We start from the raw sequence: 18,509 nt of genomic DNA on the forward strand, positions 1-18,509 counted from the left end.
ACCATAGTGCTACCTACAGGCATCTATCAAATTATTTTATTTGTTCATTCCTCCAGCCAATCTTTTGAAATAAGTCAACCCCTGTCTCAACTGTGGATAATAGTATGATCAATGCTGCATAGCCAACGATTGCTTATCCATTTCTGGATTACCAAGGAGCTTGCCTTTATCTTCTTCCTTCTTGCTACCTGCTGTTTTCTGAGAGTGGGCAAGAGAAGGGGCAAGAGATGAACTTGAATCTATTTCACCACTACTTAGTGGTGATGCTAAAAACAAATAAATGGAGGAGGCAGAAATGGCAGTGAAACCTCATTAATTTGCAGCCCTGTAATTAATTTGTGATGAACTAGATAGGGACAAGCTTACAAGTTTATGTTATCAAGGATGAGAACAAGTGAGGTTTGTTGAGCAAATGAAGAATTTAGACTGTCGGTTGATTTTTTTTCTTAAGAGAACAAATCCTTTTTCAAATGCTGAAGCACTTATTAGATATAATCATATTCATTATAAACTTATCTGCTAAAGGAGTTCTCACGAGGACTTCCACTAAAGCAATGTTTTATAGTCCGTTTGAATTACAAAATGGACTTAAAGTAATAAAACTGTCATTTTTCAAACCTATTCAGGACTTGCTTTACACATTCAGACAATCCTTCCCTTCTGTTAGTCCGAATCAGTGAGGTTTTACTCTATGAGCAAAATGGCTTGAGAATTACGCTTCTTCATTGCATCCTATCCCCAGTTCACTTGACAATTGACCGTGCAATATACCATCATTTCACAGAGAAAGTGAGATCCAGAGATGTTGGTGACTTTGAGAAGGTCACACAGCTAATGCTGTCACAAATCTCTGCTGACTTTCAGGGACACCTCTTGTGATAATATTGCAGATGGCAATTTATCACATCTACTCATCCAATGAGCAATGTGAATCTGATTGCATGTGATACATTTCCATAAGAATCAGATTCATTCTCAACTACCTTGGTTACTAAGCAAATGGCATATTTAAGTCATTCCAGCCCTCAGTACTGATTACTCAAAATGACAATAATCACAACGCCTGACATTTATGAGTGCTTTTACTTTTTCAAAAACATTTCATACCTATTATCTCTGAAACCAGGAGAGGGAAAAGTACCTGCATTACTTATCTCTCTGTCTCTCTCCTGCAACCTTTAAATAAAGATAAATGGGCAATTATATTAAACTGTTGACTTTTTCCTCCCTGGCATGAAGCATTACACATTCTGAGCCTATTCTAGAAAAGTTGTTACACTATGGAAAGAACCAGGAACTTTTCAGGCTGTTGTAAAGGTGCCTGAGCTTAAACTCCAACACGATTGCAAGAGGGACTTTACCTAACAAATGCAGTCAGCAAAACCTGGTTTCTTGTACCTTCAATGAATCCCCAACAATAAATTTTTTTAAAAAAGAAAGAAAATATATTAAAAAGAATATTGTCTGGAAAAAAATAGATATTTTATTTATTTTGTTTTATTTTTTGAATACAAAGAATTAAGAACAAGGTTAATCACTGAGGCAGCCCTTAAACCAGTCCTATAGGCTGGAATCAAAATACTTATTGGCTTTACCAATTTCTCAAACCTGGACTAATAGGGCCTAAACAAAGCAGCCTTGATCCTTCCTTGATGGACTGTAAATGCAAGGACAAGGATCATGTAAATTCAAGCTGTGGTTTGGGAATTTTTAACCCTCAAATCACCCTTCTGTGTCAGTGCTTTATTACAATATGTGTGCAAATGTGGTAATTAAGAACCAGTAGGTTGTTTCAGCAATAAACCCTGATCACCAGGCTTTTGTGACATAGCCAATGAAAGTCTGTCACTGTAAATCACAGCAGAATGGGGATTTATCGCCTGCATTTCCGCAGCTGCTTGTTGCCTCAAACTTTCACATTCTTCTGATCCTCTACCAGGGTAAGGAAACTGTGGCCTTCTGATTTCAGGATCGTTCTTTTTTAGCCACCAAAAAGAGGCAAGAAAATCTTCCTCTTTCTCTTCTGTACCCCTTTTAAGAATAAAAGAATTTGTTCTGTAAAATTTGGATCCAGTCAAAAGGCCACAGTCGAGGATCCGCAAGGCCGCAGGTTACACCCACCCTACTTCATTCCTTTAATCTTGGGTAAAGCGTGCCTGTTTGGCTTTCCCATCTAGCCTTACCTTATCAGAGGGGATCAGGTCAGTGCAACAAGCTATTTATGACAGAGGTGACAAGTTATTACAAACCCTACCCTACCTTACCCTAGAACTGTACCAGCATTCAGTTCTACCCAAGGATTTAAATAGATTTCCAGTGTCTATATTTTTTCAAGGTGAAAATCTGCACATGCTCTGTGTTTTGGGGAACATGGGAACAGAAAGTTTCAAGAGGACCATTCTGAACCCCTTGACTGCAATGAGAATTGTACAGTGAGAGGGTATCTTAACTTATAAGGCATATGGGGAAATGAAAGAGGAGGATGGGCTATGAAGCTAAACCTCCACTATTTAAATAAATGGTAGCATACTTGTTAAGACTTATTGGTAATGATAGAGAAATACAGTTTTACTATTTTCAGAAACAGATATGGAATAGATTAAACTGACCAACATGATGCTGGGAAAAAACTTAGGGAATTTGTTTAAATAGATTCAAAAAATGCCTGCAATTAAAATTAGTTGTGTTTCCTTTCATGTGGTGCTTTTAAAGTACCTCAAAAGAGTTTGTTCTCTTAAGAAATTCAAAAAAAGAAAGAAAGAAATTCAGACACATTCTTCCTCCCTATCTTAGCAATCTTTTTTTTTTTTTTAATCCCAAGTGTTTGCTTAGAAAGTCTTCTATTCAGAGATAGAAAAAAGTTACACTTTAGGCCATCCCATTTCCAAATTCCCTGATTTTCATATTTGGTGGTGCAGAGATGAATGAGGTTGTACTGTATTTCCCATATATATAAACGAGATCTTCAGTTTTGTATGTATTTATTCTTCTTCCATGTATGTCTACAATTCTCCTCTCTTTTGCCACCATCTCTTAACCCCTTCTCTTCCGCACCCAGAATTCTTTGACATTCTTGGGACTTGGGTAACAAATAAGAATCTACATCTACCTTTACTGCAACAAAAAAGTGGACCTTTTCTTGGCAGGAGCCATCCCTAAAGGTAGACATTTTGGATGCTCAAAGTTAAAATGGATCCCAATGACTCTTTAATGACACTGTTATGTGTGTAGGCAAGAATCATTACAGATCGAAGGCACTTCCTGGGTCTTAGCAGAAGTTCCTGTGAATCCCCAAGACTCTGGTTTGAGATCAAGGATTAGGGTGAGTATATTACACTCTTCGTTGGTTTGCATGTTTCTGTGCTGGTACTGCCTCCTGGAAGTATGAAGAACCTGACAGTTTTCTTTCCTGATAGTGCCTAATTTGCTCCTTGAACTTACTCAGGTCTTCCTCCCAAGAGCAAATCCTCACTTTCTCTCAAGCGGCTACTTCAAGCAAGGGACCTGTTGCCTTAAGAACTGAACCAGTCCAGTGGCTACCAAAACTATTGATTTTGCCAAATGGTATTAAAGAATAAATTCTACCACCCGAAAAAAATTGTAATTCACAAAGAAAAGATTTTTTTTAATTATTCCATTCTTAATGTTTAAAAAAATTGATTGTGTAGCTCTAACATGGTTTCCATGATTAAGATATGATTACTTGCCTTTGGTGTTATCCTGATAACATGAATGTGTTTCTTATTGACAAATAATGACCAAATGTCCAACACCAGAGCAACAGAAAGAGCAGCAGGAATGAAAAGCTTGAAGGTAAGAATGCTATTGTACAATTGCCAAGAGGAAAGACACTGTTGCAGTGGCAGAGAGTGAATTGGCATATGTCTATGCCCTTTCTGCCCCCGAAGACCAAATTATTTGCTTTCCTTTTATTTGGAAAGAAGGTTATATAACCACAATCTCTGAAAGGTAGGACAGCCATGACAAAGAAACATGAAAGATTTTATTCAATTGAAATATATTTGGTTAGGGTGGGAATGGGGGTTGGTGGAGCAGGGTGGGGGCAAATTTCTTTTATGGAGAACAATTGAAATCCATTCTCTTTTGACTTTCTAGAGAGCGGTATAGCATTTGGCCCTTGGCACATGAGGCTGATTCCCATTGGTCAAAAGTAGCAAAAGTGTGGTCCAAATGCTGGATTCACCTTTTGGCTTAATTTCATCTGGCATTGAAGCAAATGTTTCTCAAAATATAGACCTAAGATAGTAGCATACTATATTTATGTACACACACACGTACATAAAGAATGCTAGTGTATCCTGTCTGGCATCACTACTGGAAGTACAGATGTGATGTGTGGAAGCTAACATGCGTGCTAGAAGAGGGTGCTAGAGGGTGGTGTGTGCCCTGGCATGGCAACCAGATCAGATTTCAGATCTGATATATAGGCCCCATTTGTTGCAATGTATATTTGAATATAAACTAAGATTGATTATTTTCCTATGAGCCATAGTCAAGGGATGGCTATTAGAGAAAAAAGAGGATGCTGGCACCCATCAGATTGAACTCTCAATGACTAGAACCAGAGAAATGGGCTGGATGTCTTCAAAGACACTCATGTGAGTTTCTGGTATAGATCTGTTTCTTCTCAGTGTGTGCCTCTCTTGGTGCCACTGAAATGAATTAAAGAAAACATATTTACACATAATAAAACCCAACCAAATTTGATAGCTTGTTTTTTTTAATGGATATTAAAACAGAGCTTTCAAGTGAATAATACTAATTATGTACTTGAGAAAGGGTCTGTGGCCACATTTTAACTAAAACTGGCTTCTCCAGAAGCTTATCACCTTCCCTAAGCCTCTTTTATCTATCAGGGACAAATTGGGTAAGAAGTCTTCTCAGACAAATTGGGTTATGGGAAATAGTCCACGACCAATAATGGTTTTGGATTTCTGTTCTAACAGCGGGGGGGGGGGGAGGTGAGTTGAGTGGAGGTCCAGTTTGGCAGAAAGCCACCAGTAAAATTCACAACCTGTGGAATCAAAGGGTCTCTTGCTTTGAATTTGAGATGTTATCATGTGGAAATGCCACTGGATTTACCCAAATATCTAAGAGTTCCGTCTGGGGCCGCTGCCTTACTTTAGCACAAATGCTCATCAATAAGTTTCAATCACTAGCATTGTTAGGCCCTTAGTAAAATGACTCACAGCTTTCAACTCCTAATGTTATATGTATGCATTATTGAATCTGCTCTTTGCACTTATATTAAATTATGATCCCATTAGCAAGGAGTTAAATAAGTTTGAGCTTCATTTGTGAACTACATGGATATAAATAACCTCTCAGAGGCGGCTCCTAGAAGCTAAGCACTGAATAACTCTGCAAATCATTATTGTAGCTTCCCCCGTGGAAAGAGGATCATCTGGGTGGCCAGAGTCCAATAATGTCAGCAACCATCTGTGTGCACCTTCCCAGGTTGCGGACAAAGTGCAGGCCAATGTAATGGTAGAAGGGTTGAAATAACCTAAACCCTCCTTCTTCTGGAATCCTACATCCAGGAACCCCTGTGAAAAGAAAAGGATAGGGGTTTTGTTAAAGGGCTCCAGACACTAGTGTACCTGAAAGCATATTTGGAATCGCCATGGCCTTGCACAGCTGCTATACAGAGAGGCAAATCCCTTTGTACACATATCTCAAGTTAATGTACAGAAAAGAATGTAAAAGGCCACATAGGAAATCCTTGCATCCCACAGATTCTTCTCTTGCTTGACCATCAATTGGCTTCAACTTAATAAAGTAAGACCAACCGGGCAGAGATGTCTGTGACTACATGTCTCTATATGTATGTCCTGAATGATGCTAGGACTGCTCCAGAAAAAAACTAGGGAAGCAAGGGACAGGGAAAGGTGCCTTGTCACCATGAAAACATGAAATATCTTCAGTAAAAATAGCCAGCAAAAGGGAGGATGGCTCTTCTCCCTCCATTGGGCCAAAGATATTTCTAAAGTTGTTCCTCCAAAAATTACTAGGTACCAAGAAGAACGCGTTAGTGACTTGGAGTGAAGGTTTGGGTAAGGGATAAGGTGAGGGAGAGGCTTGCAGCTTAGGATGGAATAAGTTTCCACTTTTATCATTCAGATACTGTGTTGTCAGAGCAGGTTTCTAGTTAACTACGCAAAGGCACCATCCTTGCTCATATATTTCTTTTACTTATCTGTGATCTCCTTGTCTTTCTCTGTAACCTACATATATACCCATATATCTATCCCTCCTAAGGGCACCATCAAAGATCTTCTGGAATCATTAATTAAACAGACATTTGCTCTTTAGGTATCCCCACTCCAAAAGGAGATGTAAAGCCATTTAGAGCAGCATACACACCACAGCCTCTCAGGTGGCTAAATCATACTACACCCTGGATGCCAATATTTTTCAGGGCCCAGAGTCATATCCACAGTACAAATTCCTCTCTCTACCCTTCCAAGATTACCAACTTACTTGGCAGAATCAACTTGGTAAATAATCCACAAGCCCCAGTTTTTCTTCTTTTCCCCAGTGGGGAAGTTCAGTACCCTCACATGATTCTCTCACTATTTCTTTGTTCCTAATAAGGTATCTAACATGATTTCAAGATACTTTACTATTTTAAGTATTTCCGGAAATTAAAATTTTAAAATAAATTGAGTGTTTCTTTTGAAATATATCAAAAGTTTAACTTATTTTAATTTTAAAAGAAAATCATGTCTACTTTCATAGAAAAAAAAAAAGCAGGAATATGCTTACTCTAAAGCTGTCTCCATATGTAAGGTTTGCCATCACAAAGACAATATTGGTTCTTTGAAATAGCTGGTTGGGGCATCCCACAAACTGAGCCTGGAATCTAGACAACCACCATCTGCGGGGTGGATGCCTTGGATCGTGAGCACAGGCCTTTGTAGCTGAGTTATTGCCAGATATGGATGGCAGAGATAAGCATAACTTTGTATCCGCCAATAATGTTTTCTTCAAAAATGGAACTTATTATCAAAATATTATGAGCCACATTACTCCCCCTATACGGAAAACAAATAGATGCCACTCCATGACTGTTCCCCACACTCAGGAAATCATCTTTGTCACACATGTCAGTAGTACCTTTGCACGATTTTAAATGCCTGTCTCATTCACATTAACTCTTACCCTGGCCACCTGATCAACAATCCATTCTGTGCCGTAAAACATTGTCTTCTTAGGGGCTCTTTACCCAACATTTTGTAAACAAAATGGAACAAAGAGCTGTTTGTAAATAATTACTCTTTGCGTCATTTCCCATTTCTCAGGACTTGTACTTTAACGAGGCACATCACTCAAACTTAAAGATATAAAATTCTCACAGTGCAATTTCAGGTACCAGTGAGACAAATCTTTTTGGAGAAGGGGACAGTCCCAGCCCCCTTGAAATTACATTAAAAAGCTCTCCTTTCTCCCCACATTTGCTGACCTATATCTTTGTCTTAGGAGGGCTCTACTCAGCAAAACATTCATAGCACGCCCTTCAGAGGGGAGAACGCTTGACTAATTTCTATGATAGGAATCTGACCTACTTTGTGTAATTCTTTCTATTCACTATTGAGGTGAGTACAATAAATATTTCTGACTTATAATTCTCTTAAGTACCAGTTAAGGGCTTGCAGTAATTGCTCTGAAACATTACTCTGGAGACCTATTGCTGCACCGCAGAAAAAGGCCTCAGCTGCAAAATATGCCCTTACTAGGTTGATAGTTATTTGGAGTATGATGGTCCCTAAAGGAAAGAAAAAATTCATTATGAACATCTAAGCCTGAAGACCAAAAATAAGGAGGGCTGCTACGCTTTTGTGTGTGCCATCGGGGAATGCACAGTGCAGAGTTCAATGTATATTAACTTGTCTTCTGGGCTGCCCCATAATTTGCTGTGCAGGCTTGAGCAGATTGCTTAACCTACCTGTGCCATGGTTTCTTTACTTATAAAGCAGGGGCCATAATCTACCTCCTTAGGGTTATAGTAAAACTTGACCAATAAGAATTATTATAATAATAATTATGTGAAGATAATAGATTAAAAACCCAAATACTAAAAACGCCTTATGTGACTGAGGGCCTGTAGCTCAGTGGTTAGGGCACATGCTCTGGGGCTGGTGGATTCGAACCCAGCCCGGGTTTGCGAAACAAATAAGAGAGCCTTATAAATTTGACAAGCACTTATTGAGAAAAGTATCCTAAATGACACCATGAATACATAAGGCATGGTCCCTGCCCTGGAGAAGCACGCAGTCTGGTGGGACACACAGACATGGGCATAAATGATAAGATAAGGTAGAAGATGATGGAAGGGAGAGAAAATATTGGAGTGAGGAACAAAGACATCTTCATCAAGGAAGAGACATTTCAAATGACCAAGTGCCCACCTAATTCCCCTTCTTTCAAGCTACTAATGTGTGTGTGCACACACATGGGCGTGTGTGTATGTGTGTGTACTGGGAAGAGACTGTGAGTACCTTCGGTTACTTTGGATCGGGCTAGGCAATACATCCAATAAGGTACAGTAAGAAAGAAAATTGTGTGGATAAAAGCAGATTTTCTCTGCCATCTTGGAAATTTAGTCTAATCTGCAACACCATAGAGTTGTAGGAGATTTGGCTTTTAAAATACTTTCTTTCCTTGGCAGCTATCCTAACCTTGTTAAGTGGTATTATCTGTGATTTCTGATTACAGCTTTTATGCTCCTTGGCTGTGCTGCTGCTTGAAATGTTTGTTTTTCCTCCCTCATTTTTATTTAGAAGTTCCCAGATGGATGTTGGTTCCCTGCCAGATTTCTTAAACCCTGTGATTTGTTTCCAGTCCAATACTAAACTTCTAGGAGTATATTATTTGTCAGAGTTCTCTAACGTCATAGAGTACCTCAGAGGAGGTCTGGATGCCCTAAGGCAAGGTTTATCAACCTTGGCACTATTTGGCATTTGGTGCCAAATAACTGTTGGTTGTGGGGGCTGTCCTGTACATTGTAGGACATTTAGGAGCATCCTCGGTCTCTACCCACTGGATGCCTATAGGATCCCCTCAACCCAGGTGTGACAACAAAAAATGACTCCAGACATTGCCAGATGTCCTTGGAGGATAAAATGGTACCTGGTTGAATATCATTGCTCTGAAGTAATCTCCACTGTAACTGTGGAGGCCATGGGAGTGGAAAGCAGCTACCAGCCAGTCTGTGGAAGCCACTAGATGGCCTAAGGTAGGGATGGGCCATTTGTCAGAAGTACGATGCTAAGTCATTGACAGACTGAGCCTGGGTTTTGGCAAGGGTCCGGGGTGGCAGTCCAGAGTAGACCCCTGGCACAGGAATAGGCTTCCCACCTCCAAAATCAGTGCTTTGCAAAGCTTTTGTCCCAGGCCCCTTTACACTCTCTTCATGTGAGTTACATCTATTCGTATTTACCAAATCAGAAATGTAAAGAATCTTTAAAGAATAAATTCTTTATTCACTTGAAAACAATAAACCAAATATATGTTAACATAAATAATCTACTTTTATGAAAAATAACTATACTTTTCTAAAACAAAAATTAATGAGGAGATGCTATCCTTTATTTTTGTAAATCTCTTCTTTAATGTCTGGCTTAATGTAAGAAAATGGGATTCTCATTTCTGCTTCTTCATTTAATCTGTTGTGATTTCGTACATCATGTAGCCTCCAGGAAGCTCCACTGTACATCATGAGGGAATAATAGCGAGAAGGGCAAGTAGTGCCTTAGTATTATTACAAAATTAATTTTGACTTGCATACCCTTTGACAAACGAGTTTCAGGGACTCCCCCTAGGGGTCGCTGGACCATACTTTGCAAGCCACTGTTGTAAATTAACATGCCATACTTTTATCAATCTACCTCACTTAAGGGTTATAAGTTTCTTTTAAAACTAGGATCTCTGGGGAGACCTTAGTGTGAGTACTTTTAATCAGAGTGTTCTGTTTCTAACATGTAGGGAGAAGCAGTATTGAAGAAACTGAGTAAAGTAGTTTGAAGAACATAGTACCCTGAGGGAGGACAGGACCCAGTAAGGGCTTAGCCAGAAAGCACTGTAAGGGCACTGGGCCCTTTGGGGTAAGAAAAGAGAAATCACAGAAAGGAGAAGGAAGGTATTTTATACCTCCTCCTGTGGTCCTGATGAGCTAAGTCTCCCATATGCCATTGGAAAGCATCTCCCCTACATTCTGAGCTTACTGCCACATTGCTGAGACTCGTGTCAGTGCTTGGCTTAATGCCAAGTGGTAGTAATATGACAACAAATAATAGGGGGAAAGAAGAGAGAAGAGGTTCCTGTGGCAGAGAATAGGGGAGAAGGTAGCTCCAATACTGACCTCAGGGCTGTAGATGGCCTGCCTGTCCTTTAAAAGTCTGAGACTTAACTTTCATTACCAGTGAGATCTTAAAGAGGTCCAAAATTTTATTTGAGTGTCTTTTGTTCCTGTGCGTTCCAAGCAACTCTCGTTAGCATTTTAGAAACTTAGGGTTCTGAGCATTGATTAAAGGAACTTGTTTAAAGTATTTTTTTTAAAAAGGACCCAACTTGCCTAGTGAGATACAGAATCCAAATATTCTGGCTGCCAGGCCCTGTACTAACCAAGAAGGTGTCACCTCCTTCACACTAAAGAGTTATAGTCTTTCAAATCTCAAGTACTCTAAAATTGCTTATTATTTTAAAATAATGGTACATTTCTCAGAATGTCTGAAGATGAGGTAGCCCCTCTGTTCTCAACAGCAAATGAAGGAAAAAAGGAAATAGGCTTTGGGACTTGGGCATGACAGAGGCCAGATCGTTGTGACTATAGGAAGTTTTGTGAATGATTGAATGTTAGTGGACCCAACTTATCCAAGATAAGCTAAGGAATGTTATGGCATGTTCATGGTTACATAAAGTTGTCTGCTTTGCTCCTTTTACATTAGTGACATTGAGTCCAACATGCACTGGCATTGGCGATATTTGTCCCATCAATCTCATCACACGGTTTTACTACCTTGTAATAAAATTATCCTACCCTGTCTATATTATGCATTTTTATCTACAGTTATTAGAGATTCTTCTCTTAAAATCCAATAGCTCTGGAAAGAAGACAGGGTAAAAGTCATTATTATTCCCATTTTACAAGTGAAGAAATCTCTGAGAGAGGAAATCTTTATTCAAGGACCAGTAGGGTCCTTGACAGCATTGGAAAGCATCTCCAAATCCCGTGGATATACTTCACACATTTGCTCAGTGGCTCCAAACGCAGTCCATATACTTTAAGCACTGAAGGACTAAGGAGCAGTGGCCTGGCCTCCTCAGGATAATTAGCCTCTCAATTGAAGAAGTCTTATCTTCCTAGAACTTACCTAAACTAATCCTTTGCAGTATGTTACCCAACTATGGCAGAGTCAGTTTGCCAGTTTAGGTCATGCCATATTAATAATCCATTTCGAAATGATCTGGTTCACCCTCTGGTCATCTGAGCTGACCACAGACATATGATGACATCTGAGAGACAGCCAGTCAGTAACTCAAAAATAGTTCATAGACCAGTTTTTCCATTGTTGAAAATATTCCTCTTACTCAAAACTCAGAGGTCCACATTAGACCTTTAATACCAAGACCAAGGCATGCATAAGAATTTAGAACATGTTTGTGGAGTGAGGACATGTATGTAGTATAGTTCTTTCTGAGTTCATTTTCAGCTGGGCAACAAATTGGTGCAATAACGGACAATCAGAAGGCATGTTGTTTACGTAGAGTCTATTTTCAGTTCTGTTGGGATTTATTCATTTGCTTCAGTCCACAATATGGAAATGCTCCTCTTTCTGGCCTCGTCCCCTTCCCAACTCCCCCATAAAACTTGCTTTCTGTCTGGAAGTACAACAAGACACCCGGTTAGATCAAACCTAACACATCTCTGTCACAATGCTACTGCAAGCTGCCGCTGACGATTGTCACTTGAGGGGAGACCCTCCTCACCACACACAGCCTATCTGAGGAGTGCCTTCTTTCTATCCTCATTATTTAACAGTGTGTGCCGATTACTCAAAGCGATATGGGCAGGCCCTGGTAAATATAGCGTTGCTGTAGTGTTAACTTTTTATAAGGTAATGCTCAGGTTGCCTGCAGTGTCTAAAATTACTCTGTGGCCAGGGCCCCCTGCTTTATCGCTTTCTATAGTTTTAAAGTAGTTTGAAGCTTGAATAACATAAAATAACATAATATAATGTTATTTATGTTATTTCCCACGTGAAGAACGCCTGTAAACCTTGCAGTATTGAAACTCAGTGAACAAGGCATCTTAGACAAGCTGAAAAACAAATGGTGGTACGATAAGGGGGAGTGTGGAGCCAAGGACTCCGGGAGTAAGGTCAGTCGCTGAAGGTCTTTTCATACTGATTAGCAATCACATTTTGACCCACTGTTTATTTTCTACCCTAAAACGGCTTTCCTTCCCAACACACACTCCCTAACACAGTGGGACCCCTTTATAACAGCAGCACTGAAGAAATAAGGCCAACACAAGCCTCAGAGGCCAACCACACTACATTGCTTGTCGACGCGATAGAGCTGCTGTTATGATTAGGAAACTCAATCTGGCCCATTGCCTATCCAGAGTGATAAAATAACCAGCTGTGTTATAAGGGGGTTTTACTGTATTTTACATTTCAAAAGTTCAAAGAGAAAATATAACAACAACATCAACCAAAAAAACAATGATCCAGTTGTGACAGTACTTTTTCTTAACCTCTTACAGTGTCAGAGACTTTGTAATTGTAAATACCTTTGGTCATTAATATATTATGTCGATCTCATCTGCAAACAAACAAATAAATAACAAAACTGGTCTCTGTAAGCAGAATGATTAGCCTCCTGTCAGCTGCTGTTGTATTGAGTTCAGCATCTATTTGGATCTCGAATCTCATTAAGTCTGTCACACTTCTCTCTTCCAAAGGTGTAGTTTGAATCTCTATATGTAATACTTTTAAAATTTAGTCGCATGCTCCTTAAGGGTACACATTGTCAGGATAACATCACATTGATAAGCATGAAACACTCTTCCCCGCCTCCTTCCTGCCCCCCTTTGCTCCCCTAAGGAAGTTCTTTTTAGTTTCAATTTTTGCCTTCCTTTTTTTGAACTAATATTGTGGTATCAGTTAATTCATTTCATGAAATGCCACTCATTTTCCCTGTGCGACAAACCATTTTGCTACTGGTTTTTCAACAACCCACATCAGGAAATTCTGTAACTCTTATATAAAACTTAAAAACATGGAACTTGAAACTTTTTAGAGCTACAGTTCATACGGCTTATGTCCAAGGACCTCTTCCCCCATTAAATATCATATACGTGTAAAAATATAATGGCAGAGGAAGGGTTACCAGAAATGTGTCCATTTCCTAATGGACTGTGGAACATCCCTGCAGATACCCTCACCAGCCTCCTTAAGGAGATGAACTCACATTTGATAAGTGACCATTTGTACTGCTCATATGTCTAATGGTCATTCGTCCTAGAAAAATGACAATTTGCAAGGTTGTGGTGGACGTGAGGCACCCCCACACCCACTTCCTGAATGCAAATCAATGTCAATTGGCATTATTAAGGTAAACAAGAACAGGACTGGCCATGTTCTCAGAAGGACATGGTCATATTGTCTTATATTTAATTCTTTAAATGATACCAAAATCAGCTGAACCAGAGTGTTGAGTATCAGCAATGGCTATCATCTGCTCACTGTGTTACTTAAATAGATGCTCAAAATTCACTGGTTTGACAGTTTGTGTATTCCATTCGATTACATTCAGCAGCAAAATGGTTGCATTCCCTCTAAAAAGACTACAAAATGCTATTTTTTTTTTTCAAAGAAAGACTCCTGGCCCTTGGTGTGTCCTACCTCAAGGTAGGGCTCGAGACACCAACTTTTTTTCTTTCCATTATTCAGCAGTTCAGCTTTAGCTTTTTCATACAGGCAGATAGCTTAGTCAGATTTGTAGTTTGACCTGAAAGTCACTGACCGGCTTCCTCAATTTTCCCCCCATGTTACGCAGAAAGCAGATAAGTGTAGTTTTTTTTATTATTATTATTCTCTATATTTCCTAGAGTAAAAGCTAAAAATCAGCTGGATTTATTTGAAAAATTGTCAGCCTCCTGGAAAAGCTTTCTGATTTGTATGGAGCCTATCCAGGATCCAATGGGTTCTCCTGACAGTTTCCCTAAACTCTCAGGAAGATGGAACAGAGCCAGTTCTTTGTGCTGCGTCCACCCTTGTTCCAGCAACACAAAGACTTGCTGCCCTGATTTTAACTTGGATGAGGACGTAGCAATCAGTCCCCAAAGAGAGCCATTTCTCAGTCACTGGGGGAAAGAAGAGAGTTAACCCTTTTTAAACAAACCCTTGTGAAGTAACTCCCCAGATAAGAATATCAGGAGCCTCTAATATTCTCCCCTAGTATCTTGAAGACTAGCTGACAAAGTTTGCAACAGGAAGAACAAGGGAGAAAGGGGTGTTGCGGGGCAGAGAGGGGAAAGAGTGCTTCAAGTTTCCAAATGAAAAGAGTGGTACATTTATAGAGATGTCACAACTCAACTCTGGCAAATGGGATTTATCAAGGCTGGCAGAGGAATAAATTGTGCTTGTGTTTACTCTTTTGCTCCCATGGTCAAGTGCTATATTATTTACTTGTCAAACACCATTTTCAGGTACTAAGAGATAGATGTAAGGAGTCCAACTACAAGGACTTTTACAAGAAAAGCAAAACTGTCCACAGAAGTACAATCTACCATCTTGCTGGTAATTGCAAAACATTAGCCAGTTGCCAGAACTGAGTCAACACTTACATCAATGTTTAGTTATTTTACAATTTAGAATTACCCTATTATATTGTAATGTATTACAATGTCCCATCACCTTCATTTTCCCCAAGAACTAATCATGTTGTTCATTTCTCTTAGGACAAGACCAGCGCTCTGAGCCTGAGCAATGTGGCAGGCGTTTTCTATATACTTGTCGGAGGTCTGGGGCTGGCCATGATGGTGGCTTTGATAGAATTCTGTTACAAATCACGGGCAGAGTCCAAACGCATGAAACTCACAAAGAACACCCAAAACTTTAAGCCTGCTCCTGCCACCAACACTCAGAATTACGCTACATACAGAGAAGGCTACAACGTGTATGGAACAGAGAGTGTTAAGATCTAGGGGTACGGTTAAGGTCTAGTAAACTAACTAGCTTTATGTTATTGTATGTTAAGCTCTTTCTTTTCTTTTTTCTGTTTGTGTTTTTTAGTTTGGTTTATCGTTTCAGCCACTGTCTCTTTGCAACCATTCGATTCTTTGAAGACAATGGTTGTGCTTTCTCGTCAGGCAGTGGTGCGTTTCTAAGAGCATGGTCCTAATTAAACTGTGATCTGTGACCTAAAAGAAAAATAAAATTCTCTAGAGTGATACTGTTCAATAGAAATATATGCAAGCCACATGTGTGAACACATGTGTGATTTTAAATGCTCTAGGAGGGCTGGTCACGATGGCATATACCTATAGTCCCAGCTACCAGGGAGGCTGAAGCAGGAGGATTGCTTGGACCAAGGAGTTCAAATCTGGGCAATACAGTGAGACCTTGTCTCTTAAATAAATCAATAAAAATGTCCTAGTGGTCACATGTTTACTTTTACTTTTAAAAGTAAAACACATAAAATTAATTTTAATTTTAATGGTATATTTTATTTCGCTAAATATATCTAACATTTTATCATTTCCACAAGTTATCAACTTAAAAATAAATCAGATACTTTACGTTCTTTTCTTCATACTAATCTTGGTAATCTGGGGTATATTTTAGACTTATGGTACTTCTTGGACTTGTTCTAGCTATATATGAAACAGTGGTCACATGTGGCTGGTAGCTGCCTTGCTGGACAGTGCAGCTCTAGAGAAAGCATCTGCTCTGAAACTAATGTTAAAATTAGGAAAAGAAGCGAGGCACTGCCACCTTCAGTGGTGCAGTGTTTCCATAAGGGAGCAGTGGTTCTTTTAAGCAAGCAATGTTTATACCTGGGATGATTTTCTTAATCTGTGAGTTCCTTTGTTGTCTCTTTTTTGGAATTGATACTCAGGTAAGTCTCTCGAGGAACAATCTAGGCTCCCTGCTGCTGGCCAAAGCCAAATTCCTAATTAAATAAACCAGACTGATGCCACCTTGACTCTGGCAGCTACAGCCAAGCCCCACCAATAACTCCAATGTGTTCAAAGGCAAGCTTGTATTAGGATAATGTTTCCATTCAGGAAGTATTTAAAATAATACGGTCTTGTTACCTTAAAGTACATCTGTCATCCATAACATGTCTTTCTGGAGAGGAACAGAAAAATTAGCAACTTCATACCAACTTGCTAACTTTTAGGTGGGCAATTTTGACCTCGTGAGTAAATGTCAATGCGCTGGAATTTCTAAAAATGCATTTGCGTTTTGACCTTCTTATATTCCACACTGTGAATCTAAATCCAGCTGATTTGGAACTGTTTCATCCAAGTAAATCATGTATAAATCACCATGGGAAAAAACCATCTCGTTTAATGAAGTTGCTGATTGTTCTTTTTTCCTGCCTTTCACCACAGCATATTCAACATACGGAATTAACCTGCTGACAAAGTGTTCCCATTACATTGGTGGATGTACAGTACACGAATTCATATGTAATCAGCATCGTTTGCATGCAAGCATTTAATGACCCAGTGTGTTTAAGATGCTTTATTCTTGAGTAGGTGATATAGGCCCATTACAATTTAGGGTATGTGATTTGTTTTTTCATAGGATAGTACATGAGTAATTTCAGTCACTTAATTTTCCCAAATTCTGAGGTGCTGTCATCCAAATAAATAATACACCTTAAATCTGCGTAGTAGTTTTCCAAGTGCTCTCATATCAATTGCCTCATTTAAGATGAGTCAGAAAGTATTTTCTCTTTCAGGTAACTAAGATTCAGCCACATCAAACGAGTTACTCAAGGCAACACAACTAAGTAGTGGCAGTTCAGGGACTAGAACCCAGCCCTTCTTCCTCTTATAGCCGTAGTCTTTACTAAACCATGCTGCTTCGAGCCACCCACGTCCTGGTGGCCTCCCGGAAACTCAACACCCCAATGAGATCCTGTTAAATGAAGAACAGATATTAAGTTTTCGTCCCACTTATCAACATAAGAAAAGTCTTAAAGAACTTCACCAAGCCTTCGTATGCCCCACTCATGTACTCCACACAAGATTAAATGTTCAGTCACTGCTGTTTTGTCCAGAAAGAATCTTTCTGAAACAGAAGCAGAGCAGGGCTCAAGGTCACATGACCTCCAGACTCTCTGTTTATAAATCACTCCTTCTAAGAAACTATGTCCCTGCTCCCCCAGGACTACAGCCTCAGTCTCTTGTTAAAGCTGCAGAGCAGTACTCCTCGTGCATCAGTGTGCACGTGAATCAGGTGGGGACATTGTAAAAATGTTTATCCTGATTCAGTAGATCTAGGATGGAGCCTGAGATTCTGTATTGCTCCCAGGCTCCCAGGTCATGCAGATGCTCCTGATCCAGGATTCTAGAGAAAATAGTCTCAGAGAATGTAACTTAAGAAGGGAAGAAAAGAAGAAAGGAGGAAAGGAGAGATAGATATACAGATATATATATGAAGAGAGACAAATACATATGCACGTGTGTGTGTGTGTATATATATATATAGAGAGAGAGAGAGACTGGGATCTGCAGATCTGTGTTTGGGCAGAATATTGCAGTTATAAAGTAGAGGCCTAGAACATCAAACCTGGGGGGAAAGCCCAGAAATTTACTTGCCACAACTTCTGGCTCTCTGGCTTTCCTTTAATCACCTTGATTGATCCACTTCTGTGAAGCAAATTCAGGCTAATTGAGGCAAAAGTCACATTTTAATAGATACCAACACCAATGTGGTTATAGCCCAGTTAGTTAGCACCTTGGCAACCATCTACGGGGTGAAAAGAAAACCTGGAATGAGCCTATAGACATAAAGGGAAAACCTCAGAAGATGCCCAGAAAACCTTACATGGGTCAGTGAAGAGGCACAAAGCAGGTTGAACAGGAAACAGAAACCTCTGGATACCTGCAGCCAATTTGGTGGGTGATGTGACATTAGGGGCATGTTGTTTATGTAAAGAGTGAGCTCTTCACCCATTCATCTTTTATTTCCCAAGGAGTTTTCCTGGTGACTTCTAATTTGTTATGTAATTATAAGGCTTCCAGTTCTCTGAGTTGTCCTAAATCTGTCTGAGTCTACTCAGGGCCACAGAGATCAAAAGTTACCCTGTACCCTCATATTAATGGAAAATTTAAATAAAAGAGTTACCCTGAGACTTTAGTTTCATTGCTAATTATCAGAGACTGCCTTGAGGTTTTATAGTACTAGTAATTTTTCAGGAAGAATGACTCAGGGTAAATCACCTGCAAAAATATAATTTCATGGCTC

The 18,509-nt window shown here is 39.5% G+C and overlaps 1 protein-coding gene across 2 annotated transcripts in view; it reads left to right on the forward strand.

Annotated features, from left to right (window-relative positions):
- Positions 1-18,509, forward strand: part of GRIA3 (glutamate ionotropic receptor AMPA type subunit 3) — a 315,536-nt gene that overhangs the window by 292,568 nt on the left and 4,459 nt on the right. The window contains exons 14-15 of one of the 2 annotated variants that reach the window (XM_003797026.1): positions 12,286-12,400; positions 14,987-15,234. In XM_003797026.1, coding sequence (XP_003797074.1) covers positions 12,286-12,400; positions 14,987-15,232 — 361 coding nt within the window. In that variant the 3' untranslated portion in view covers positions 15,233-15,234. The remainder of the gene's footprint in view (positions 1-12,285; positions 12,401-14,986; positions 15,235-18,509) is intronic. The other variant, XM_003797025.1, reaches the window with a different exon arrangement.

Source organism: Otolemur garnettii, unplaced genomic scaffold (assembly GCF_000181295.1).
Source record: "Otolemur garnettii isolate 467f Iridium unplaced genomic scaffold, OtoGar3 scaffold00110, whole genome shotgun sequence".
Lineage (NCBI taxonomy): Eukaryota > Metazoa > Chordata > Mammalia > Primates > Galagidae > Otolemur > Otolemur garnettii.